Consider the following 27,022-nt stretch of genomic DNA (forward strand, 5'->3'; position numbering starts at 1 on the left):
AATGCATCCTAAACATGAGTCAAAAAAGAAGTCAGTGAGAAAAACTGAAGACACAAAAATCTTTGTGCCACGAGTTAGGCAAAGCATTCTTAGGCACGTAGTCAAAGCCGACTCTGAAAGGACCAACCAGACTTATCAAGTGATTTCCTCCTGTGAAAGGCACCATTAAGTGTGTCTTAATAATCCATTAGGCAGTGAAGTATGACTCTCCAAACCCTTCTGTGTACGTAGAGCATGAAGACCAGACATGGATGGCGGGGGGCTTCCCCAACTGCTCCCCCACTTTATTCTTTAAGACAGCATCTCTCAATGAATCTGTAACTCACCAATTCTGCTAGGTTGGCTGGCCAGCAAGCACCAGGACTCCTCTCAGCCTCCCCAACGTCAGGATTACAGGTGCTAATTGACACACCCGAGTCACTGACGTGGGTGCGGGGGTTCCTAACATGTCCTCATGTTTGAGCAATAGGCACTGTGATGGCTGAGCCATCTCCTTAGTCCCCAATGACTTAACTTAGAAACAGAAAAGGTTTCAGTATTTACCAAGAGATGAGCTACCATGAGTCACTAGATAGCTGTCTATCAAACCCCAGGACAGCTCAGCAGAGATGCAGAGATAGAAGACAACTGCCAGGGAGAGTGGGAAACTGGACCCTCACAGGCTGCAACTCCAATGAAGAGATACAGGTACTGTGAAACAAGCTAGTGGAACTTTTGTTATTTTTGTTAAAAAGACAATGTATGAGACAGTGATCACTTTGTTAGGTATTTAGTCAAGTGAAACCAAAGTTACTCCTATAAAATTTTCTAAGTAAATGTTTATAGACGCTGTACTGATAATCTCCCAAATGTGGAAACAACCTCAGAGTTCCTCAAGGAGAATAAACTCTAGTACAGTCACACTCTGGAACAACTACTGTAACAAAAGTTGCCAACAGCTATAACATCAAACATGAGTCTCAACTGCATCATGTGATATGAAAGCAGCCAGGCTCCAGACCCCATTTACAATACCCTCAAAAAGGTGATGCCATAGCAATGGTAAAGAGACTGAGTTACTAAGGCCTGGAAAGGGAGTAGTGTGTGCCAGGGTACAAGGTATGGATGGGGATGAGGAACTCATTCTATGAATTAACTATGGTAATGCTTTAACAAGTCAGCTTTAGCTTTCATAGGTAAATGGCTTCCTAGGCAAGAAGAATGTACTTCTCAAAATTTGGAGAACTATACACCTCAAAAAGGATAATGTGAATAAACTTTATCTTCAGAAAGAAGCAAAACCCACAAAAGTGGGCTACCATTCACAAGTATGTACCAAAAAAAAAAAAAAAAAAAACTGTATAGAAATGACTTTGATGTCAGTAATGTGGTACATAAATAAGATTAGCACAGTGGGTATCTGCAGTCAGTAAAAACCATTTTCTTCTCAAAGGTGGTAGTATTAACACAGGGTCCAGGGTATAAACTGTTCGGGAGAGAGGACTGCACAAACGGGTCCTAAAGAACAGAGAGAACACCGTGAAGTCTAGAGTTTGCCTACTAGCTTTTGATTAGCATGCCCGATCCACAGTACACAGTGGGTGTGGGAAACAGGACTCAGCATGTACAATATTTAACTAGGATGGCAGGTGACATGGCGATTACTGCAAAGGCTCCGAACAGAATGGCAGGGGCTGAAGAGATGGCTTAGTGTATAAAAAGCGTTGCTCTCGCACTCGTGAGGACCTGAGTCTGGATGGCAAGCACCAACGCAGAGACTGAGTATGCAGACGGGACATGTCGCACCCCAGTCATGGGAGGCTGGGAGGGGATACAGACAGACCCTTGAATCCTGCTGGCAAGCAATCTTAGAGTTCTGGGTTCAAGGCAAGATCCTGCCTCAAAAATAAGATGGACGCTGACAAAGGAAGATAGCTGACATCCATCTGTGGCCTACATGTACACAGACACCACACGCGCACACACACACACACACACACACACACACACACACACACANACACACACACACACACANACACACACACACACACACACACACACGAATTTAAAACAGGGTTATAAAGTTGCTTGGAGTGGGAAACAGAGCAAATAAACCAAACTAATACTGTATTTTAAAAAGTTTTATTCTTGCAGATTTAGAAATTTGAGATTTTTTTTTTAATAACCACAAAAGAAATCCTTCCACACCTAATGATTATTAACAGAATGTAGTGGTGTATTATCTAAACAGAAATCGTGCTGATGTGCCATAATAAACTGTCTATTAGTAAAAAAATACACTTTAGGGCACAGTATTGTATCACAAATTTTACAGAAGGGAAACTTTGCAAGAATTTAATCAAACTAGAGTAACTGTAGCTTTTAAATGCAGCACTTAAAAATGTAACAACTCTGTGCATTCTTTTTCTTTAAAAAATGACCTTGTATGTGTAGAAATGCTGCTTTATTGCTGCAGAGGTCAAAGTTCAAGGCTCAAGAGGTACAGGAGAGAATACAAAGGTAGCCTTAGAAACTTGGTTCTGTTTATATATAAAAAGGTAAAGTTTATAAAAGTTAATTTACAAACCAAGAACAAAAGTGGTATGCACGCATTATGTACATGCGTCCTGAAAGCATCAAACATCTCAGATGCACAGCCCAAAAAACAAGACCGCCACTCCCCCTGTCAAAAAAATATTTTAAGTCACACCATTGTTTTCTTCCAGGTGATTTACACATTTCTGAAAGCATCAAGTCCACAATCTACTCAGTCTTTCTGATGATACAGTATCTAGATATGCAAAAAACTCATAAAAACTTAGTAATACACAGCGAAATGATGGAAGAATTAAACCCACGCGGGTAAGGCATTCCTGCTGGTTAGATGTCTGTGGTGATATGTTCATTTATAGATTCAGAGGCCATGGAACCAGGCTCACATGCTTTGGTGTCCTTCCCTAAGAGAAATGTGTTTTCATATACAGTAATTGTCTTCATTTGACCCTCCCTCCCCAAGTTATAAATCCCCCCTGTACATTTCTGTTAAATCCACTACATTGGTTATATATTCCAGGTGCATTTGTAAAAAATGTGTGCACATTACCTCATGCATAATAAAATAAAATGTGTATGCCAGGCCAAGGCCGTAATAACCTTTGAGTGTACTTTGGAAAGGACAGAACTCAAATGCACCCCCATTTCCTGGCTGGTATTTTTAACGGAAATCAGTATGTGAAGTTAAGCAGTGACCATAAAAAAGTACAAAAATCATTACAAAGCAAAAATATCTTTGAACCTCTAGCCAATGCCTGACAGTTCTTCACTCAATAACACATAGCTTGCAGCATGTTTTCTGACCGTGGCTCAGGGGCATGCTCGCTAACCTTCATCAGTTCCAACAAATGCTTAATACTACCAATTGCAGTATAAATTCTAAGAAAATATAATACTCATTAGAGTGGTTCCATTTAGATTTAGTAAGTTCAATCCACGTTCACATTGCTTAGTCCAGTTCCTATACGCTCAGAATTAGAAGTGGTCAATCAGCACAGAGACACAGTTGGCTCCAACAAGGTAATTCGGATCTCCAGGGAGACACTTGTTTTGCCAGGTTTTAGGGTCACCTATGAGAGAAAAAAAGATTTTGATGTTGCTTATGATTGTCTAGACTGCTACCCACAATGTTTTGCTATTAATGGAACAAATATAAACACACATATTAGAATTTTCTTCTATTTCTTCAAATATTATACTTCTATCCAAACAGTGTTTTAAGTAGACTTGCTGGCTACAACCATCTGAAAGCTGTTTTATATGTCTCTTTTGTTATCCAATTCATTGGACTTTTAATATAGGAATAAAAGTTATAAAGACTCAGACAATCACATGGCTGAGACAACTGGAGTTGCTCTGCAGTGTATACAACTACTAACATTTTGGATAGTACTGTATGGTAACCCATTTGAGTCAAATGTAAGAACACACTGCTCACATTCAGTTACTGCACACAGAGGATATTTTGCCAAGTTCTGTCGCACCTACTTCCTGAAGACTCTTCCTCCTTACCAAGTCAAACCAGCAAGACAACACCAGAGCCTTCCCCAATTCTGGCTGTGCAATAAAATCATTGGTGGCATTTGTGGGAATTCAAACACCCACTGGCTATGTAGCTCTTGGTGTTTGAGTTTTAAAGAAACCCTTGGTATTTTCAGATTTATATCCTGCACAGAGACCTGGCAGTGGGTATGACCTGTGAACGATGGGAAACTGCCTCTGTGGTAGCCAAGGGAGTTGAGACTCAAAGCTGCTGACTGTTCCTTCTAATAGGCCTCGGCCAGGAAAGCTTCTGTGCCTGGGAGACAGTGAGAAGAAGCTTCTGCCACAGACAACACCCAGACGACTGAGACAGAGAAGCGACTAGCCCTCCTGTGATATACCAGGCAGCCCCTCTAACGACCGGATGACTATCAACTATACCAGTTGTGGCCTCTATGTACTGTAAGATATGCATCACATTTGACAGTGAATCGAATGCTTTAATAAGGAATCACTGACAAAACGATTCAGACAACTCTAGAAATCAAAGGCAACCTTCTCATCATTATGTTTTAAGTTTCTTCTCAACATACTAGCGTTTGCTGCACTCACGTCAGTACTTACCGACACTCACCTACTGAGCAGGTAAGTTAGCGGTAGCAATGCGGTCTACCGAGGTACTGGGTCACACAAAGGTGTATCTATTTTCTGGGAGAACACACTGCAATGCTCACAGAAAGTGTGTGGTCTAAGCACAACTGAACAGTAGCCCACAATCACTGGAAGTGACAAACATGTACCTCATCTGTGTATCATGTAAGGCCACTTGCAGCAGGCAGTTTAGACAAAGCTGGCCTCAAACCTGCAGCCGTCTCCGGCCTCTCAGTGCCCATTTTCAATACTGCTGAACTTTGCCTTCACGACTTCAAATTAGCCTATAATGCTTTCTTCCAAAGGAATATTTAAATAGGACCCTATTGTAAACTTTGTATTGTAACCTTTACTTCATATTAGACCAAACTGAAACTTACTAATACTCACTGATTTATACAAATTTAGGAGTAAAACTTTACATTTTTGTTCTTCTAAGGATCCTGTTAGGGTGAACAATACTGGTAGTAAAGACTGACTTCTAAGTTACTCAATCAAGAAATATGAAAATGCGATGCAAGCTTTGAAATCATGAGCCAATGAGCAAAAGTCACTTAAAATAGTACATAACAAGAGTTACTTGAGAGGTTCAGGCTGGAAAAAACCAACCCCCTGGCCAGGCACCATCACTGTGGAAACTTTCTAAGGTTAGTATAATAAATACTTTGCACCTTGAAAAAAATCTGAGAGATTATATAAATTTTTTAAGCCCCAAGAACAGCCAATTTTTAGCCAAATTGCCAATTATTAAAAGGTAGAAAAGTCTCCACGGTTCCATATGCATTTATAGCATATAAACCACACGTTTAAAATAGTAGCAATGCTTACAAGGCCACAGGGACAGGGGGAAGATCTGTTCACACACAGCATGGGAAGCACCAAGAGCTCAGGCATTAATCAATGACAGTTCCCAAAGCCCCAGAGACAGAGTGAAGAGAGCATACCCGACGAGGAGTCGGATGATTTTAGAGCAAAAGACCAACCGTCAGGAGTCATGGACGCACAGTGTGGCAAGCGCAGCTCCACAGGCTTCAGGAACTTGAGGCCATGGGGCCCGCACATCACTAGGGGGCTCAGCAGGGTCTCACCTGGAGTCAAGGAGAGACAGGAGTGACAGAGGTGAAGTCTTCCCACTAGATACAGTCCCTCCTAGTGCACATTTGCTAAAGCCAAATGACAGGAGTTCTCCATAGCAGTGCTAAGACAAATACAGTGGACACTACAATTGTAACTTGTAAGATTTTGATATATTAGAGGAAATGTGACATTCATTTTAATATTTTATCTAACAATGTGGCTGAAACAGTATTTCAACATATAACTAATACACTCCATCTCTGATGCCCTTATTTTACATTTCTAGTACTATAAAACCCCATATAACCAGGGGCTATTAAATTCGAATTCCACCAAATAAGTCTGTAGCACAACATATCTGAAGCACTTCTTTGCATTTCCTGGGTGAGGGGAGGACCTTATTTGGTGTGTGTGTGTGTGTGTGTGTGTGTGTGTGTGTGTGTGTGTGTGAACATGCACATGCCATGCTGTGCTAGTGAAGGTCAGAGTGTAACCTGCAGGAAATCAGTTCTCTCCTTTGATTGTATGGGCCCCAGGAATCAAATTCTTATCTCTAGGGTTAGAAGCAGGCACCTTTGCCCACTGAGCCATCCTACTAACCTATGCTTTTCGTTTTTAAGTGTTTGCTATGCATGTGTTCAGGTATTCAAGCAGGGCCAACAGTATGAGTCCTACTGTTTTTAAGGCAGAGTACCTCTAGAAAGTGGGTTACAATACCATGTTTAGTGAAATCAAGAACTGCTAAAAGTAATCACACCTCAATTCATCAATGTGCTGATGGATCTAGGAAGGTTATGAAAACAACAACATTCTCAGTTTCCTTAAACTGTTCAGAAATATGCTCCCCACCTTCTAAGGACATGCCACTCACTGTGCTGAGTGTTCAATAGTGTTGCCTCCTGAGGTAATAGTTGACAGGAAGGGCAAAACCTTCTTGAGTGGATGATATCAACTATCTTGAGATACATGGGCTTACAAATTTGATTAGGTCAGGCAAACAGCCTAGCTGTCATGTGAGAGGCCTGCCGTCAAACATCATTTCTTTCTCACACAGAGAGTAAAGTACTGTGCCTCCTGTGGACTCCACCCCCGACCCCCAATCACATGCCAGTGGTACTACTTCCCTGCAGAAGGTTCATTTGAGAGGCCCTCAGTTGTACAAAGAAAATGCTGTGATTAGCGTAAAACATTCACGTAGGCTTTCTGCTTATCCCTGTGGCTGGCCGCCGTAAACAGGTACACTCAGGGCTACGCTGGAGTTACTACAGTGAAGCAGACAATAAGCACACTTACCTTTCTCTTTATCTAAAGGTGGGAGAATGCTATTGTCTCTGCAGACTTTGAAATAGATTTCTTGCTCAACTCCTTCAGGAATGGCTCCTTGTGGGATAATTATACTAACACCGGTTTCTATGGAACTCAACACACCACCATTGCTATTAAAAATGCCACGAGCTGTAGCCACTACAGTATGACCATCCTCATCTTCATCTTCTTCCACAGCTGAAGGACTAAGGGGTCAAAAATGGCAAGTGAAAATCCTAGTATACGCACAGGCTTCCCTTTACTGCTGTTACAATTTAAGTATTTAACCTTACTTCTCCGAACAATTTTGAAGTTCTTTACTTAAACAAGTGAAAAGTCTTACTCAGAGGGCTAAGAGCATGCTCTTTCTGGAAAAAATCAAAACTGCCTTTCTGAAAGTAAAGAATGAGGCTACTATAAATAGCAGTGTAATTTCAATGTATCAAACATGGCTCTTTGGTCTTACAGCTACTGTGGGTCTTAGTGAACATCCATGAAATGGGTGTTTTAAATCACAGAGTCGCTAAGGCTCAGTTGGTTACACAGAAAACAGTATAGCACAGAAGAGAGCTTTGGAATTTCAGTACACACACACACAGTACCCTTCCTTGGGACATCCTGAATCCCATTGCCCAAGCTGACAAAGGTTTAAAGCCTCCAAGGATCCAAGGTAAGGTCTGGTATGGTACATCTCAAAGATCCCGAAAAAGACAAAGGCAGAGGATGAAACTATCTATCAAGACTTTGTGAAGTTTTAAGCCACAATTTTAATGTGATAGAAAAGATGGCCTAACAACTTGGAAGTATGTGAACTGAAGTCAGCTTCTCTCCAGCATGAGTGCAGGCAGGGTCAGGGATAGACTGCTGAAGCAAATGGAAAGGGAACAGCTCCCATCACCTGATGTGGTAACACCATGTAGCCATGCATAGCAAGGACCCTGCTACTGACTGACTACGGGAAGGCACACTGACATAACCAACTTGAGAAGCAGACTTCAGGTGGCCTTCATGGTCCTTGTTTCTACCTGTGAGCGCTTCTCCTTCATGGACAACCTGAAAGTCTGAAGGGGCTGAACTGAGTCAGCAGTATGTGCAGATGGCTCTGATCAACCACAAGCAGACACAAAAACCTGCCTGAGTTAGGCTATGGGAGACGTGACCATCTATCTTACCACTGCCTTCAATTGCCATCCTGAGGTCACTACATTCTATTCTTTCCTGCACCCTAGCTGACTAAATAGTAAATGAGGAATAGATGTATCTGCCCATCATACTTGGGCTTTGAGATCAGATGACCACAGGCTTACTTACCCCCTCTAGCTTTCTATATGATGCTGGTTGGGCAAACTGTCTTCTGCTCTCTCATCTGAGCTACTGGTGACACAGGGATAATGACAATACTTACTGATGCTATATGCTCATTAGCTTTAGAATCTGATTAACACCTTTCACCTCCTGGAGGATGTTCTACAAAATGTTATCTACTATAGTAACAGTTTAGTTTACAGGTATAATTTATCATTTCAAGTCTTATCATATAAACTACTTCAAACTATAGCTGCAAATCTGTAATCCCAGCACCTGGGAGACAGGGGGATCACTCTGCCTTCCAATTAAAAAAAAAAAAAAATCATGTCAAGCAACACTTTAAACAAAGGCAAGTTAATATTGTAGAGCCCTAAATTCTAACACTTCCCCAAAACTTGTTCCCTAGATCATTAGGAATGTGGCTAGTAAAGAGCCTTTGTTCTTTTAGGGCAGCTGAAGGTCTTCTGTTCCTCCACCTGACAGCTAGCTAGGCAATTATCTCAGTTGCCCCAGCCAGGCACCCATCTTCCTATGTTTGAGACTGAAAAGAAAATTCAAAGGCTCAAGGCCGAACACTGTAAAGATGGAGCCCACCCGGCCGCTAAGACTAACAAGGCCATACAGATAAGGGAGTGCCGGAGCCAGCTGGGGCTGTCAAGGTTAGCTCATAAACTCTGCCAAGGAGGCATCTCACCCCGGTTCACTCAGGGTCACACACTGACCAGAGGTGCCCCAGACTAGGCCCCCGGCCTCTGGAATTCTGCCACTCCGGCTGGCTGTACTATCTTGTTGCATTGTATGTTCAAATGAGCCAATCACTTGTGGCTGCACCAACTCTCCTGCCCCCCCCAATCCTAACCCTATAAGAACCCCTTACTTCTGAGGGACTGGGTCGACTCCTCTGTCTCCTGCGTGAGATACGAGTCGGCCCGAGGCCTCGTAAATAAAGTACCTCATGTGATTTACAGCAAGGTGTGTAAAAGGTGTATCTCGAATTACTGGGGACCCGAGAGAGTACCGGACCAGAGGGAGTCCCTCCTTTCGGGGCCTTACAATATCTTACCTCACGGGAACAGCTTTAGGCATGGTGCTGATATTATTCATTTGATATTTAGGCTTATCTGTGTAAACAGAGAAAGTTTCAACTCCACTGTCAAACTCTGGAGGCTGTGCTGAACTATGAGCTTTCATAAGAGTTTTTGGAGAAGTAGGAGTTTTTGAAGACAATTCAGGTTTATGTACAGTTTCACTTGGCAGAAGATTATGGTTGAACTTCGGACTTTCAAATTTGCGTTCAAATGGCCGAGCAGAACTTGTGTACGGCTTTGGTGTGAATCGATTGTACACTGGAGTGATGGTTTTCTGAGTCTGCTCAGCTCCATTAACTGGAGCTTTGTCCGGGAAACTTTTCTGGGGATAGAAAGTCTGAGGAGGGTCTTCTCGGGTTGGTGGTCTGAAAGTTGCTGGTTTACTCTGAGATGGGGGTGGGTCTGGTTTGGACATATATGAGTTCTGAAAATCCAATGCTACTGAATTGCCTGAAAAACAAACATACATACATACATTTAAAAAAAAAAAAAAAACTCCCTGAAAATCATTCTAACAGCCCTTTGCTTTCTTTACTGGCATTAACATGCCCTAAGGTAAAGTCCTGGGTCCCATGTGATGTTGACAAGTTTGAGTGTAGCTGGTTGCCTCAGATTCAGAAAGAGGCTACGAAAGCACTGGCCCCCTAAGATACGTGTCTTGAGTAACTCTGTCCCACTATCTACTGAAAATTAGAAACGGAATGACAATTTGATTATATGAAACCTATCAGTATTGAAAACTCATCGTTACCCAAAGCATTTAAAAAAAAAAAAAAAAGGCATAGCAGGTTCACAGTAGTAGGAGATACTTTAAAACTGTCTAAGAGGCCATCAGTATTAATCCTCTGTGCAGAAGTGAAGAACACCTGCCTCTCTGTAAATCGCCAAGCACTGTGCAGTAAGACACTAACCTAACCATCAGGGAAACAGGAAATAAACTAATCGTTAAAGATCGTATCACAACCAGGGAACAGGCAAAGCTGACAAATGGGGCAACTCAAGTGTCCATGGACGTGGAGAGCAGCAGGGATGGCTACACTCTGCTGGAGCAGCGGAGAACAGAACCACCGAACCGCTACGAAGTCACAAAAAAGGAACACTGGTGGGGAAATGTCGGTTTTTCGTTTTGTTTTAAAGCAAAGATAAAGGAAAAGAAAAGCTATGTTCTCTTTTACAGAACTAGTATAACACTGATAACAAAATCAGACAAAGCCATTTCAAGAAAACTATGAATCTAAATTCTTCATGAGCACAATAATATAACCACATTAAGATAATAAGGTAGAAAAATCAGATGATCCTGATAATTTGAGAAGTAAATATTTTTAATTTTAAAGACTCCTCCTCCCTGAGACAGGGCTTTTCTGGGTAGCCTTGGTTGTCCTGGAACTTGCTCTATAGATCCGCCTGTCTCTGCCTCCCAAGTGCTCGATTTTTATTTATGTGTATGTGAGTACAGATGCATGTATGTGTGTTTACCACATATGTGCCCAGTGCCTGTGTAGGCCAGATTATGATGTTGGAGCATCTGGATCTGGAGTCAGCCAGTCAAGGGCTGCCTGATGTGGTGCAGGGAGCCAAACCCAAGCCCACTGTAAGAGCAGCAAGTGCTGTTAAACACTGAGCCATCTCTCCAGCTCACAAGAGAAAAACATTCAACAAAATACTTCCAGCAAACTAAGACTAGAGATCGCTCCTAACTGTGATAAAAGGCACCTATTAAAACAAATCAATACCAACAAAACCTTCTAGCTAGCATCACTTAGGGAAACACAAATCTTTCTTCCTTAAGGAGGGGAATCAGCAAAAGATGTCTGTTTAAACCATTTGTTTTTCTTCCTTGGGTAGGTCTCTTAATTGTGCACAGAATTTGCTGTTTAGCCAGGCAATGGTGTTGTATACCTTTAATCCCAGCAATCAAGAGGCAGAGGCAGGTGGATCTCTTGAGTTCAAGGCCAGTCTGGTCTAGAGAGTCAGTTTCAGGACAATTACACAGAGAAACCCTGTCTTGAAAACCCCAAAAAACAAACAAACAAAACAAAAAACTGTTTAGCCCAGGCTAGCCTTTGTCTCTGAAGTGCCAGAACTAAAGGCATGTACCACCACATGCATCTCTAAGAATGAGTGAGCTATGTGTACAGTAATTGGTTTGTTTCAAGAATGCTGCCCTCCAATCTGATTCCTGTGTAATAGATAGGTACTAACAAATGTCAAGAAGAGAAAAAATTTTATTATATTAGGGTAGAATATTATCTAGCTATTCAAATGAGTAAGCTACATTCATTGAGATTTTATTGAAAGATAAAAAGGTATTTTCTGTGTAAAACTGTATGGCTTTCTTATGTCCATATTTTAAAATGGAGCATAATAAGTCTTATAAGGTACTATTCAAATATTTAAAATTACATCTCATTTAGCATGTGAGTGTGTCGTACCACTGAGAGTGTATGTCAGCAGAGAACTGGCCTGAATCAGTTCTTTCCTTCTACCATGCAGGTTCCAGGGCTGGACTTCACATCAGGCCCAATGAAGCAATTTAACCTGCTGAGCCATCTCTATGGCCCTTAAATATTTAAACTGAGGCACATCAATTAACAGGTACTGTTTTCAAGATGTGGAGATTGATATAAAATTAAGCTATGTTAAAAAAAAATACCAGGGGTTGTGTGTGTGTGTGTGTGTGGGGGGGGGTGTTTTGACAAAAATTCATTTAGCTACAAGGCTCGTGCACTATAATAATCATTTAAATAAACAGAAGGTAACACAACACATTTTCTTTCTTTTCTGTGCAAGTTAATATGTGCCCTAGCTGGCAAGGGACGTATTCTACAGACGAGGGTGGGTAGTCACAAAACTCAGATTCTCTGCTCTGCACCAGGATTAAAGACATGAGCTACCATGCCAAAATGACAGACATTTTTGACAAAACCTTTATTTTTCACTGTTACCAGCCCAAACATTTTTTGGACTTTTTATAAAAAATTTAAAGTCACCTAAGCTTCAAAACTGTAAGAATTTAACTTCACAACCATTACTCTATTACAGTAATACATCAATGCCTTAGCTTCCTACCTTCACCCTGGGCGCCCTTGGAATGTATGTGGAGAGAAGAGCTGGACAGAGGCGGAGCTGGTTGGCTGTACTGTGAGGGCAATGGAGGAGGAGGAGGTGTGGCCTGGGCTGGATCGTAACGTTTCTCACCGAATGATCTATCCACAGCATCAGTTTCAGGTTTTCCCCTATTTAAAAGAAAAATAGAAGAAATTTCAATGCAGGAAAAATGAATCCCATCACAAAACTGCTGCTGTTTCTTTAAAAAAAAAAAAAAGTATCTAGAAATGTCACAACTTCACAATTAATTCTCATGAGTATAGGCAGCAACTCTACCATAATATACAACCAAATCCATCAGCACGAGAAATGTCAAGACAGCACAGATACTTGAAGAGTATTAGTAAAACATCCAGGAGAGATCTACTAAAAGGCAGATGAAATTTTGGGTATACTTTTAATATTTCTGATATTTATAAAAATAGTGGATTTAAGGAAGTTTTGCAAATATTTTGAGAAATGTTATTTTGGCACAAACCTTCTTTAAACTAGCTTCTAATTTTATATCTCAGGTACAAAATCTTGGTGTCAAGCATACTCAAAGCACCATAAAACACGATGTCGTAGACCCAATGCTGGCAGGCTTTTCCCGTGAAGAGCCAGATAAAAGGGTTTGCCTTTTTGAGTCATAGGGTCTCTGCCACAGCCATCTGACTTCACTGTTACCAGGCAAAATTAGACATAGTCCGTCAATGGACAGGCAGGGTTGTGTTCCAGTAACACTAGAAAAACCGGGCATCTTTAAAATCTGCCCTGGTTTCTTGCTCTTTTGCTATGTTTAGTGATTGCTAGAGTAGCAGACACTACTTTACTTTACAAGACTTGTCTAGTAAAAATTGTGCCATGTATCCTTAGTTTTTTCGAATTGCCAATTGTTAATAAGTAACACATAGAATTTAAACAAAGGAATCTAAATAGACCCATAATTGCAACCCTGCCACCTGAGCCTTACTGCAGAGTGCCAAGCTGCCTGGGATTATGTGCACAGACAATAACACGGATTTGAAATATGTATTTGTTTTCATACAATATTTATTGAAAATAATCTAGTTTTATGAGCAGCATCAAAATTAGCTGGTACCTTGCTTATACATATTTAGACTTCAATGTTAGAAGACAACATTAAGATCTGAAAGTGCACATAATGCCAATGACACAGTGAGGGACACCTCATGGAACAGCCTCACATCAATGCCAGTCTTACCACTTGATGCTCCTTTTCAAGTAGTCATAGCTAGTGTAAGAGCCAAGAAATCTAGGTGATGGCAAAGCAAGCGCAATAGAAAAATGAAAGAAAACGGTCAATCTAACTAAGATTTACAGCAAATAGAACTCAAATGTCATTTAAAATATTAACCAACATCTATAATCTTAACATAGCCTGCTTCATAAAAGAACATACCACTCACTCTCACATAGCCAGTGGAATCAGCAATAGTATTAACCAATAATTAACTTAGTTATACCCTACCCCCCACACATATCTGTGTCCTCACACTGCCTTCTGTGCCCTCAGCTCAGCCTCTGCTCACCTATGCCGCAGCAGCTAATGGTGAGCAGAGAAATGAGCCAGAATAAGGTACAGCTCAGCGGCGGGGCACGCTCAGCGGCAGGGCACTTGCCCATCACATCTCAGGTCCTGGGCTCAACACCCACAGCACTCAAAAATAAAAGCAAAGAGTCACTGGATGGTGGTGGTGTGTGCCTTTAATCCCTGCAGAGGTAGGCGTATCATATTGTAAGCCCAGACTGGACTACACAGAGAAACCCTGCCGTGAGTAACAAAACAAAACAGAAGAGAAAGTAACGAAGTAAGATAATAAGCAATTATCAAATAATAATCAACAAATCATGAATAAATAAAGCCCAATTCAAAAAAAAGAAAAAGTTGGGCAAAAGAAATGGCATAAGTAAAGACAGGAGAAGGGGTACATGTCTCTTGACTGACAGGTATTCTGACCCCTTATAAAGACAAACTGGCAAATGAAAACACAAGGACCTTTCGAACATGGCCATGATCAATGGTGTTCTTTTCTTTTCTAGCAAGCCCTCCAGTAGGAAGCTAAATCTTGTGGTGGGAAGATGCTTATTTGTAAAGCTGCCACACACAATACGCTCATCATGAACAATAACAAAGAATTGCCTGCCATCCATCTATCTCCTACATTTAGTTCTCAGAAAGCAAAGTGGCAAGAGAGACAGACACTGTTTCATTCAATGGCAACGCTTACCTGTGAGAACCAGTGCTAGCATGGGCTCCTCCCAGACCCGACTAGCAGTGGGGTGGATGACTGGTGCAATTAGCACACTGTATCCTTTACTGAGTGAGCTCCATTAAATCAATAAATGCTGGGTTCTTAGGCAGTGTTCTAGACCCCACTTGAACATTATGTAACACAAATAACTAAATTTACACTCTTAAAAAACAATCCAATTAACATAAAATCTAAAATGCTTTTCAACTCAAGAAGAAGGAAGATCAAAATGTGGACACTTCGCCCCTTCTTACAATTGAGAACAAAACTCCCATGGAAGGGGTTACAGAGACAATGTTTGGAGCTGAGACGAAAGGATGGACCATACAAAAACTGCCCCACCCTGGGGTCCATCCCATAATCAGCCACCAAACGCACACACTATTGCATATACCAGCAAGATTTTGCCGAAAGGGCCCGATATAGCTGTCTCTTGTGAGGCTATGCCAGTGCCTGGCAAAAATAGAAGTGGATGCTCACAGTCAGCTAACGAATGGAACACAGGGCCCCCAATAGAGGAGCTAGAGAAAGTACCCAAGGAGCTGAAGAGGTCTGCAACCCTATAGGTGGAACAATATGAACTAACCAGCACCCCCAGAGCTTGTCTCTAGCTGCATATGTAGCAGAAGATGGCCTAGTTGGCCATCATTGGGGAGAGAGGCTCCTTGGTCTTGCAAACTTTATATGCCCCAGCACAGGGGAATGCCAGGGCCAAGAAGTGGGAGTGGGTGGGGTATAGGGGACTTTGGGGGTAGCATTTAAAATATAAATGAAATAAACACCTAATAAAAATTGGAAAGAAAAAAAAAAAAGAAAGAAAGAAACGAACAGCCTGACATGAACAGGAATTGCAAAAAAAAAAAAAAAATAACAAAAAGCTAAAAATGGAACAACTTTTTATCTGATTCACAGGCAAACTTAGACATACATAATTTTAAAATTTTATTTTACGTGCATTGGTGTTTTGTCTGTGTGAAGATGTTGGGTCCCCTGAAACTGTAGTTGCAGACAGTTGTGAGCTGCCTGGTGGGTGCTGGGAACTGAATTCCTCTAGAAGAACAGCCAGCACTCTTAACCATATTGAGCCATCTTTCATGCCCTGGCATAAATAAATTTTAAAGGCTATATCCTATATATCAGGTATGTAAAAAGATAAAGTCTTTCTTGAAATTCCTTGGCCCTCCTCTAACAGGAATTCCTGAGTTTCACACAACACTTAAAAGGGATCACTTCCGGCCCCAGAAGAAAGCTCAGCAAGTAAGGCCCTCGCTTCGAAGCCTGACAACTCGAGGTCCACCCGCCCATTCTCCCTAGACCTAGACTCACACCGTGGAAGAAAAGAACCAACTCCCAAAAGTTGTTCTTTGAATTTTACGGGCACAATGTGGTGCACCCACCTTTTCTAAACAAATAAATGCATTTTGTTTCATCTCTTAAAGACACAGTTAAAATAAATGACTACATGGAGCTAGAGGTGGCTCAGCAGTTACGAGCACTTGCTGCTCATGCAGGAGACCCTGACTCAGTTCCCAGAAGTCATATAGTGGTTCGTAACCATATTTAACTGTAATTCCAAGGGATCTGATGCTCCTTTCTGGTTTCTGTGGGCACTGGGCACATGTATGGTGCACATACATACATGTGGGCAAAAGACTTGTACACACTATTTTTAAAGATAAAATTACTATAGAATATACCCTTTGCCTTACGAAAAACTGAGCTTAAATGACTTGGTACTCTATCTAGATACTGTATTTATCTACAATACAAAGTATGCAGCTGTATCTCTCACAAACTGATTTCTTCAATAAAAACAAAGACTTAGAGAGACGAAGGTGTTCTAAATCTTTACTAATGATATCTCAGAAAACAGAAGTAACTAAATTGGGTCTTCAATATCACAAGTTTCAAAATATAATCTAAAAGAAGTTTCCTCAGTACTATATAATAGTTTCACAGAATCCTAAGAGTTGAGGGTCAGTAAAAATGTGAATGCCTTTAATCCTGGGCACAAAACTCGTATTTCTTATGCCTGAGCCACAGCTCCATTTACCTAAAGTGACTTAGCTGGGTGGGGCACTAGAAATGGGTTTTCAGTGGATTGGAATTCCTCTGGACTCTTGAGTGTACCAGGTAAAGAATGTAGCCCTTCTCTGAATTTCAAGGCTCCCAAGGACCTCTCTGACCTTGCTTTCCAGACCATCTGCCTTGTAGGATTTGTCTGGGCAGCTCCCATGACTTCATAAATAAATTCTTTGTGACAAAACCCATCGTTTCTATGGGTCTTGTTTTGTGGAGTATGAGCTCACTGGTGCCTGTGCTGGATCATACTCAACTCTCAGTCCCAAACTCTGTGAGGGTCCGAGCAGAGATGGAGCAGCAGCACGAAGCACTAATCCAGCAGGCACCAGAGAAAAGTGCACCAGCACAGAAGTCACAAAAGAGAGAAGCACACAGAGGGAAAGACTGAGACAAGAAAGCTGTCACTTCATCTCGCCCGACCGTCTGTAAAGCCAGGCTAGAAAACTCCACAAACCCCCATGCTCGAAAAAGTAAGATCAAAACAGCTCTTCTCACCATTGTGAAACCAAAAACAAATACCTGAGTGTTCCCTAGGACCCCCTCACCTACCTAGTTCTAAGTCTTAAAGAAAAAAACAAAATAAGGAAAAGATTATCATTAAGTGTATATCCCTATATGGAGAGACTGAAGATTCATCTTCACTTAAGGGTCTTAAGCTCACTCTTTTCACCAAAACTCTTGCTTTTAGCAACTTTCCTTACATCAAAACTCTGTATCCGATGTTAGGGTTAAGAGTAACAACCAGGAACTACAGCCTCTAGAAAGCAGCATCTTGAGCAGTGATACACTGTGTCCAATTTCCTTAGAACTTGAACTCTACATCACCCTACTGAAACTCGTCTCATCTCAGGTGAGACTTAGGTGAAAGGACTTACTTTGAAGAGTAACTGGAGAAGTCTGGCTGACCCTGAGAATGGCCCGGCTTGGCAGGCTCTGAGTGACGGCCAGCAGGAGTATGTGCAGAAGGCTTGCTTTCAAAACCTCTTCGGTCAAAGTAAGAGAGCTGTTTCCGATAATACTCGTCATCCTCCTCAGGGTCATAATGATTTGATCGAACAATATCTTCGGGTGGCTTCACTTGAGGTTTCTGAGGCTCTGGGAGCCTGATCATGAAGAACAAGTAAAACAATTTTTAGGTGTTAATTTTACAAAGACAATGGAACATAAGAATCTAATCTTATCTTGATTTTCCCCCTTTTGTCTATGTGCACAGGCCGGTGTCAGGTGCTGTTCTTCAGGAGTGGTCTATCTTGTTTTGTACTTCATCTTTTTACTGTGAGCTATGACTGTTTGGGTTTTAATGGCATAGTCAAAAAGTCAGCATGTATATTCTGAAATAACATCCTCATGTTGCCATGCAAACGCAGGCACCTCTGCCTCAGGAGTATCTCAGTACAATTGGGAAACTCAAATGCTTGGTTGTTAAGGGGGTTCATAGCAGGTGAGAAGCAATTCAAGAGGAAAGAAGTCAAGATTCTAGAGAACAATAGCAATCTTATCAGTGTCAGCAAAAGGGACGTTGAAGAATGAGGACTAAAAGGGGACCAATAAATGATTCTCATTATAACCAAACAGCCCAATCTACCCAAAATCCTGGAGGGTGGAGCAAGAAAACATGTCATGAAACAGCTGACACATTGGACAGTAGTTCATTCCTGTTATCCAGGAAATGAAGCAAATGAGCTGGCCCAGACTGTCCCCGTGGGGCAGAGTTGACAGCACAGGGGAAGAGAGGGAGGCCTGACTTCTTTGCCTACCCTAACATATGCTACTTAACCAGAAGCTCCACAGAGAACAACAGCAAGTTCTTTACATCTGTTCCCTAAATGAAGAACTGTAGTGATTTCAATCAGCCAGAGTGTCTTTTCACTCCTACAAACCAACACTTCAGACTCTGAATGTACTTAAAATGGAGACACTATGGCTTTAAAACTTTTGTTTCAATCATTTATTTTAAAAACAAAACAACACAACTTTTCCAAACATTTGTTTACTAAGTCCTGTTCATAGGAGCACATGAAAACTCCCTCCCTTTGGTCAGGGTTTGTCAGGAAAGCTGGCTGCTTAGCTTGGAGAGTAAGGTCTCCTTTTCCTCCTCACACTTCCCCTTCACTAACCAGTAACCAGTTTCTCTCTAAAAAGCAAACTTCCCTGTTCACAGTCATGCTGAACGCTGTGGAGCACACCCACCTGTAGAGTGTTTTGTCGTGCTCACTAAACTGATTCTGAGGAACAGGTTTAGAGCCAGCAAGAGAAGCACTTGGAGGTTTAGATGCTACTTCCGGAGGCTGCAGAAAACAAGAAAGAGATAGTTAGCAAGAAAGGTGTCATTAGGAGTTAGGATACATCTGACCCTCAGTCTGTACCACAGACTCGGGCTAAGACACACCGACCACCTTTACCTTAAAGCTGGCAGTGTCATTCACATCTTTCTTGTTCTCCAAAGACGCAGATCTTTTGTTTTCAAACATTTTGACTCTGGTGAGCACAGACTGTGGTTTCATTGCTGGATCCTCCTCCTCTTCAGTTAGGGTTGGGGGTGGAGGCTGTGGTTTGGTAGCTGAGGGCAGAACTTCTGGCTTATGTTGAGAGGAAGGTATCAGAGGAGGGACAACTGCAGCACCATGGAGAGGCTCGTAATGGCCTGTTTTGGAGGTAAAGCCTGGTGGTGGTACTTGCTCATAACTTCGTGGGTACTGGTCAAAGTACTGCTTGGGCTCAGATGACTTAGGACCTGTTGAAGAATAGGGCTGTGCCTCTGGCCTGTACCTGTTGTGCACCTCATATGCAGGGGCTGGCTGCTCTTCATGTCGGAGAGTAGAGGTTCGAGGCAGCTGCTCATATCGTGTTCTACTGTCGAATGACAGAGGGGCTGGCTCTTCAAAACGCTGGAAATAACCTCGTTCTGAAGCCTCTTCAGGATGTTGTCTGGAGTCCAGGTCTCGAGGATGCTGATTATCAAAAGGCCGAGGTTGGTAGGGCTGTTTGTCATCGTAATATGACCACTGGTCTTCATATGTAGGGATTCGATCTTCAAATCGTAGGCGATGGTCATAGTTCCGAGAAAACTGGTCTGTGTAGTTTGAAGCCTCATACCTGTATGAGGGCTGCTCAAGGTCTCTGCTGGTTTGTTTTTCTACATATGGAAGTTGGGGTTCATAGGATAGATTTGGCTCTTTATCGGGCCTCTGCCCTGGGTGACCAAGAGCTGGTTGTTTTAAAATATGGTTTTGTCTCATCATTTCTTCAGGATAAGGCTCCTTCCTATATACCTGCATTTAAAACATAAGTAAATTTTAGCACAGGGGCTTGTTTTTAATTCTATTTTATTAGGCAATTGACAAATATTAAGTTATAATTTTAAAATGTGAAATGGTATATTCTACCACTTCTACTGGGGACACAGCAGATTAGTAGAGAGAGCTAGCTAGCTCAAGTGAAAGTTCACAAGTTACACTACAGGTAGGTAGGTATGTTTACGCTTTAGCTTATATCAACACAAGGAAAAGATGAGTATTCATTTAGCAGAAAATTAATTCACAGAATGACTGCTTCTATTTGATTTTCACAGTGAAGATAAAAATCATGAAGAAAATTTATGGATACCATAATTTATATAAACATAAAATTGTTATGATGAATCTTAATTATAGATTAAAGGAGTCTAGAAGATACTAAAATCAAAATTAAAAGTAATAAAAATTATTGAAGCACAAATTTTAAAAGGATTGATCACACAAATAATCAATATACCATTGGAAGCCATGCAAACTACAAAACTGAAATGATTTGTCTTGTTGGAAAGCACTAGAGTGTATGAGCCCAGTTTAAAAAAAATAAAAAATAAAAAAATAAAGGAAAAGCAGAAGGAAAACGTAAAGGGCGAAGCAGTGGTGATCATGGCCGGGCTGATGGAGAGCAGCGGTCGGGGCAGCACTGCAGCGCAGGTACCTTTGCTGGGTCTGCATGCGGCGGCAATGGTGGTCCTTCACCTCTGAGCACTACGTGAGCTGCCTCAGCACTTGGAGCTCCTAAACAACCAGCCTGTGATACGTGCGAGGTGGGAGGGGCTGGGGTAGGCTCCTCCAGGCTGACATTAGTTACACTGACATTATGATTAACTGCAGAGGCTGATGATGCTGGGTTTGTTTCAGGCGAAAGGTAAGGGACTGGAGATGAGGCTTCTGCTTTCTGTGAAGTGTTTAAAATATTTTAAATATATGTTTGTGTCTATTACTAACCTCATGCTCAACTTAATAGTGACTGGTAGACATTAAGTGTACTGATTAATAATGTTAGCTATGACCTCATAGGCTATATTTCTCTTGAAAATTTCATTATAATGCTGTGTAAGATGAATGCAGAAAACTCAGAATAAAGCCCTTGGTACTCTCAAATCTGAAATTCAAGATGAAGTTGTAATCTGAGGAAGAAAAGGTATATTCTTTAACTTATCACCACACTCTCAAACTTCATAATGCACCTCTAACTCTAAGCACCGAATGCTTGCTGCTTACCTGTTGAGAGGCTGTCTTAAGTCCAGGGGAGTCTATTCTATGAATGGCTTGTGGCTGCGCTTGTGGTGAGTAAGGAGGATAGGTCTGGTTTTCATGATGCATTCCAGAGGAATCCTCTCTTACAGGCTCAGAGGAACGTGTAATGGCAGACTCCGGTGGAGTCCCCACCTCATCATTAAGAGTTTCATCTAGTTCTTGATCAGTGTAGGCCCCGCCTTCTGTATCTGTGTCTTCATAGTCAGAAGTGTGTCTACTGTCCGTGCTATACATTGAGTACTCACTACCTGGGGCTGACAGGTAGGACAGACGATCATCATGCAAATCAAGGTCATCACTTGTAGCACCATCCGCCTGGGTCAAATAAAAGTAAATTAAAAATTTTATTCAGTAGTTCTTTAAGAGATGGCCTTTATTTTACAAGAGAGATTGAAAAGAATATTTTTTCTTTGGAGAAATCATATCTATTTCTTGAAATTCCTGATGAGGAAAGGTCAAGAAGATTGTACAAGCACACATGCAGATACACATAGCATCCCCTGAGATCGGAAGGGTTTGGATGAATCAAACAGAGGCTGACTAGCCAGGACAAAGCCAGGGCCTAGCCACAGAGAACAGGAAGACCTCTGGCACGACACACAGATATAAACCTAGTTGCTAGCTTTTCATCCAAAAAGCAAGGCAAAGAAGAGAATGCTATTAAACCAAGCTCACACAAACACGGGCACACCGACAGAACAGTACTTTGTGAGAACAACTATGAAAATAAACCCACAGGAATCTGAGTAAGACATACTCTATTTTTATAGTTAGGAAACCATTTTTTTTTTTAAATTGGAATTTGGCCCTTAAAGCTTTTACAAAATAACAGAAAGCTATCAGCTACAGGGTGGCTATCCCAATTAAGAAGACATTCTTTCTTATTTTTCACAGACATAGTAACCAATGGATGAAAAGGGGAAATGCTGTTACTTTTGTCTTTTGCAAGTAATTAAGACGAGGCAATTCCTAACAGTCTATAGTGATGAGCTTCAGAGTAGCCCAGAAAGAAAATGAGAAGTACAGGAGGGAAGGCAACCACGGCTGTAGTCAACATGCCGTCACTGAACACCAGGTCTGAAACTAGTACTTGGGTTAACCAGAGCAGTCTCTGAAGATACTGCATGAGAAGTGAGGAACTAGAATCCTGAAATCACAAGGATTTCTTCCTCCATTACAGCATGGACCACTACATGAGAAATGCTGAGATTCACTCTCTAGGCAGATGCACTAGTAGTAACCAGCAGGGCTGTGCAGTTCTGAGTCTCCTATGCCAAGCACGGTCTTGGGAGCCACATCTCCTCAACAGTGCTTCTCATGGGAGAGGCTGACCTCAAGCACTGCCTTTCTGGTAAGATGAGTATGGGGAGGCTGTGCTAGGCTAGTGGCAGAAAACCCCAGGCTGTGCTTGCTACAGGACAATCTCTCCCACTGATCACTGACTTCTAGAATGGCTACTGCTGAAGAGAAGTCTTCTTGCCCATCTACTTTAATCTTTAACTTGCTGGGAGCGACTTAAAGCTTGCAGAAGAATCACAGGATCCACCAATCTATCTAGCTTCTTGAAATACAGAAGTGAGGAAGAGTCATAGGCTGTTTTGAAGTAGGAAATATTATGTCTTAATGTTAAGAAACTCTCCAGATGACATTTCTTGATTTCACAGGGAAAATAAGAGTGTGTCAGATCTTGCAAAAAAAAAAAAAAAAAAAAAAGTAACTCTGTGGCAATTAAGTCAAAATGATAAATTGAGAAAAGTTGGTGAAAATGAAAATTTTTTTGTCTCCAATTAGCTATTCATTCTGATAAAACATATTTGGGTGGAAGGGGCAGCAAGAGAAACCAAGTATGATTTAAGTTATAATCCTTCTCTGATTTACAAACTGAATCAAACTAAGCAATAATAAATATCGTTTTCCCTTACATAAAAGGTTGCAGTAATCCTTTATTTTAAAACAAAACCAAGTATACAAAAGTGTTAGAGAGAAATCATAGAAAATTAAGATTTATGGATTAAAAAATAAGCTTGCAGGCAAGTATGTATAACTTTGTACATTTGGAGAATAAATTTAGACTAATTTTAAGAACTCAGTTCAAAAGTGAAGGCTATCGACATTCTACTTGGCAAAGTGTACTAGGAGAATTATGTAGTTGCATATGATTAACATGGAGAAGACTAAATCCTTCTATCAAATGCCACAAAAGCAAACCTTGGTGTGTTGCTGCAAATTGGTACAGTGAGATATTCAGAGTGGTCTGCTACCTCAACTGCAGTCTACCACCCACGACGGTACACAGTGAGAGTGGTTCTGATGCTTGATAGTCGTTGAGAACAGTGGTATTACTTCTAGCTATAAACGGCTAACAGCTTTCCTTGCGGAGGCCACATGTTTCTGGATAGGACTCACTAAACATGCAGCAGGCACTGCCAGAGCATCTGCACAACAGCCAGGCAGAGGAAGGGAGGGAGGGTCCATGCAGGGGCAAACACAAAACTCAAACAAACAAGGCAACATAAAAACTTAAAATCAAAAACAAGCCAAAAACCCGGAGGGAGGAGCTCTCAATATTCCCTAACAACCACATGGATCTGATGAAGGTAGAAGGCACTAAAAACAAAGATTCCTTCAACAATGTACTTTAAGGAAACAATTCTCTCTCCAAACAAACAGATCTTTCCCATCAAAGACTGCTATAAACCAAGCTGACACCAGGAAGCAGCTACTTTAATACTAGCTATTTATTCATAAAAACCAGAATCCACACTAGTTTGGTTACTGCTTTCCATTGGTTGTTAAGGATGTTCAAGGTGCCACTGGAGGAGGTGGAGGGAATAATTCCTAAGGTAAACTGTGGCAAGGAGGAGCTTCAGTGCCTAGTGGCTCCTGCTACACTCCTGATGGCCACTGGAGGGCGGTGTTCCCCCAACATTGCTTGTCTTTATAGGCCAGAAATCCCTTCACCTTGAGGAGGAACCTGAAGCAAGTTCAAAGTTATCTCTCCCCAGCCACATAAGTACAGAGTCAAAAATGATTTGTAGTGTAATCTGAGAATTCTTTAACAGAAAATCCCAATAAACTAGTAATTTAGTTGAGGAGAAAAAGATGATATGCTTTCAACCTTATAACCACTACATACAAATGATTCATAAAAAAAAAAAAAAAGCATTATAAAAGCTTTTCCAAAATTTCTTTAAAAATCTTACTTAGTAAGAAAAAAATAAAATAAAAAAGGTAACCAAAGGACATTTTTAATTAGTTATGTAACTTATAAAAAGTGGTAGGAAGCGCCATACCTTCCCCTCAGAGACCCACACCAGCTGGTTCTGTTGCTGCTGAATCGCTTCTTTCAGGGCACCGTACCAACCATCATTCATTGAGTTTAAGTTAATTGTAGCTGAAAATTAATGAACAAGATAGTTTAATGGTTAGAACATTGCCCCAAGTGAGGAGAAACCACCCAACCCTGTCCATCATCAGTCTGAGGAGATAGTACAAGTATTTCATATTTCTATTTGGCATTCATTACATTTCTCCATTCAATCAAACATTTCTGCTTTTGCTTTTCTATCACCATGAAGCTCTCCAAGCAGAGACCATAAAAGTTTTAGCATTTGAACAACATACCTTTCACTTCTCTATTATTGCCTGAATATTGTAAGCTGAAAGAAACCTTTGAATACTATACTCACTTGTAAAAAGATGGTGATTATTTTTACGAAGTTTATGAGAGCGTTCATATAGCTTCCTGGCACTTTTCCGAGACTCTGGACATAACCTCATCCTCATTGTTTTTACACCTTGCTTAGAGTCAGGGTTAAGGAACACAACAATTGGATACCACTGCGCATAATTAAGACGATCAACTGCATTTGGCGTTACATCTAATAAAGCATGTTTATCCTAGAGACAGGAAGGAAAATACGTGCAAAGTTACAAAGCACCATTAAAACTCATTTTCTTTAAAAACACCACAGGCTCTGCTACACTTCCGTGTTAGTTGAACCTTGTGATTGCTATGTCTCATGAGCACTCATTAAAAATTTGTAATCAGAATTTCTAGCTCAATTAAAAAAAAATTATCAGCTTTTTTTTTTTTCCCCGAGACAGGGTTTCTCTGTGCAGTCCTGGTTGTCCTGGAACTCGCTCTGTAGACCAGGCTGGCCTTGAACTCAGAAATCCACCTCCCTCTGCCTCCCAAGTGCTGGGATTAGAGGCATAGGCCACTACTGCCTGGCTTATCAGTTATTTTTAGGATTCAGGCATAACACTTGTAAGCTAACAACTACTACCTGCGTTGTGTTCATTCTGTAAAAGTCAGTGCAGCAACTTAATGTTACTGACATACCCTTTCAGACATACACTCTGAATGGCATTGCTATAACACAATGTTAAATACATCTAAACATCAGTATTTTTATAGCAATGAAGTCCTTCTGATGTTGATCTCAGCTATCTTCTTGAAACTGTTATTAATGCTTTTATACAGTAAGGGCTTACTTAATCCCCTCAGGCTACACCAGCAATAGTGTTGGGAATCTCTCCCTTTGTTATACATGAATCTCCTCATCAAACCGTAAGCTTTACTGTTTATAAGGAATAGGTCCACTTATAATGACTTACCTGATCGATAATTTGCTTTATTGTATGAAGGCGAATGATGCCAGAGCTACGATGGTCAGTCCCAGCATCACGTGGTTCACTTTCTATTCATGGAGACAGGACAAAAACAAGACAGCATTTCCACTGGTTAGATCAGAATTTCTCAGAGTGGCACTGCAGTCAGGCTGGAATAGTTAGTACCTGGCATGTTTTGCAGTATGGATTCTATCCACTAGAGGTCAGTAGCACATCATCAAGAAAAGCCCCTATTCATTTATTGTAAAAACCAAAAGTGTTGCCATCACAAAGGGTGGAAATCACTAAAGGAGGTAGCCATCTACTCCATAACCCCTGACCCTTGACCCCTCTAAGACCCCTATACTAGGTCAGACAATGTTTCCCAAGAAAACCAGGATTAAGAGAAGGCAAGTGAGGTTCCTGCACTCAGGGTAAACTAAGGAGGCAAGAAATTTAAAATAAATATTATGATGTAGTACCTTTTAAAAGGTCACAACAGAAAAATCAATGCGCTAGGAAAAATTATCAAGTGTGATAAACACCTCATCTAAGATGAGATGAAGATTTTAAAAATTGTATTGATGAGTTTGCTTTTATTAAGGCTAGGAAAGTAAAATTATAATAAACTCTTGTTTGCTACAAACAAAATGTTTTTTTTAAATCTGAGTTTTGGCCTTCCTCTACACGAAGGACGGACGGACGGGACGAGAAAGAAATTAGGGAAACAACACCCTTCACAATAGTCACAAATAATATAAAATACCTTGGTGTGTCTCTAAGTAAGGAAGTGAAAGATGTATGATAAGAATTTCAAATCCCTAAAGAAAGAAACTGAAGAAGATCTCAGAAGATGGAAAGATCTCCCATGCTCATGGATTGGCAGGACTAACATAGTCAAAGTGGCCATCCTGCCAAAAGCAATCTACAGATTCAATGCAATCCCCATCAAAATTCCAAC

The 27,022-nt window shown here is 41.1% G+C and overlaps 1 protein-coding gene across 8 annotated transcripts in view; it reads right to left on the reverse strand.

Annotated features, from left to right (window-relative positions):
• Window positions 1-2,108: 2,108 nt before the first annotated feature.
• Window positions 2,109-27,022, reverse strand: part of Tjp1 (tight junction protein 1) — a 232,727-nt gene continuing 207,813 nt past the window's right edge. For 3 of the 8 annotated variants that reach the window (XM_021187445.2, XM_029539367.1, XM_029539310.1), the window contains 13 exons: window positions 26,068-26,150; window positions 25,137-25,347; window positions 24,741-24,841; window positions 21,412-21,762; window positions 20,846-21,085; window positions 19,297-20,166; window positions 19,085-19,182; window positions 17,770-17,997; window positions 12,519-12,685; window positions 9,422-9,896; window positions 7,039-7,256; window positions 5,613-5,756; window positions 2,110-3,605 (listed from right to left, as the gene is read on the reverse strand). In XM_021187445.2, the coding sequence (XP_021043104.2) occupies window positions 3,511-3,605; window positions 5,613-5,756; window positions 7,039-7,256; window positions 9,422-9,896; window positions 12,519-12,685; window positions 17,770-17,997; window positions 19,085-19,182; window positions 19,297-20,166; window positions 20,846-21,085; window positions 21,412-21,762; window positions 24,741-24,841; window positions 25,137-25,347; window positions 26,068-26,150 (3,281 nt within the window). In that variant the 3' untranslated portion in view covers window positions 2,110-3,510. Of the gene's footprint in view, window positions 3,606-5,612; window positions 5,757-7,038; window positions 7,257-9,421; window positions 9,897-12,518; window positions 12,686-17,769; window positions 17,998-19,084; window positions 19,183-19,296; window positions 20,167-20,845; window positions 21,086-21,411; window positions 21,763-24,740; window positions 24,842-25,136; window positions 25,348-26,067; window positions 26,151-27,022 lie in introns of all 8 variants that reach the window. The other 5 variants (XM_029539293.1, XM_021187454.2, XM_021187463.2 and 2 more) reach the window with 4 other exon arrangements.

The sequence above is a fragment of the Mus pahari genome, chromosome 1 (genome assembly GCF_900095145.1).
Source record: "Mus pahari chromosome 1, PAHARI_EIJ_v1.1, whole genome shotgun sequence".
Taxonomy (NCBI): domain Eukaryota; kingdom Metazoa; phylum Chordata; class Mammalia; order Rodentia; family Muridae; genus Mus; species Mus pahari.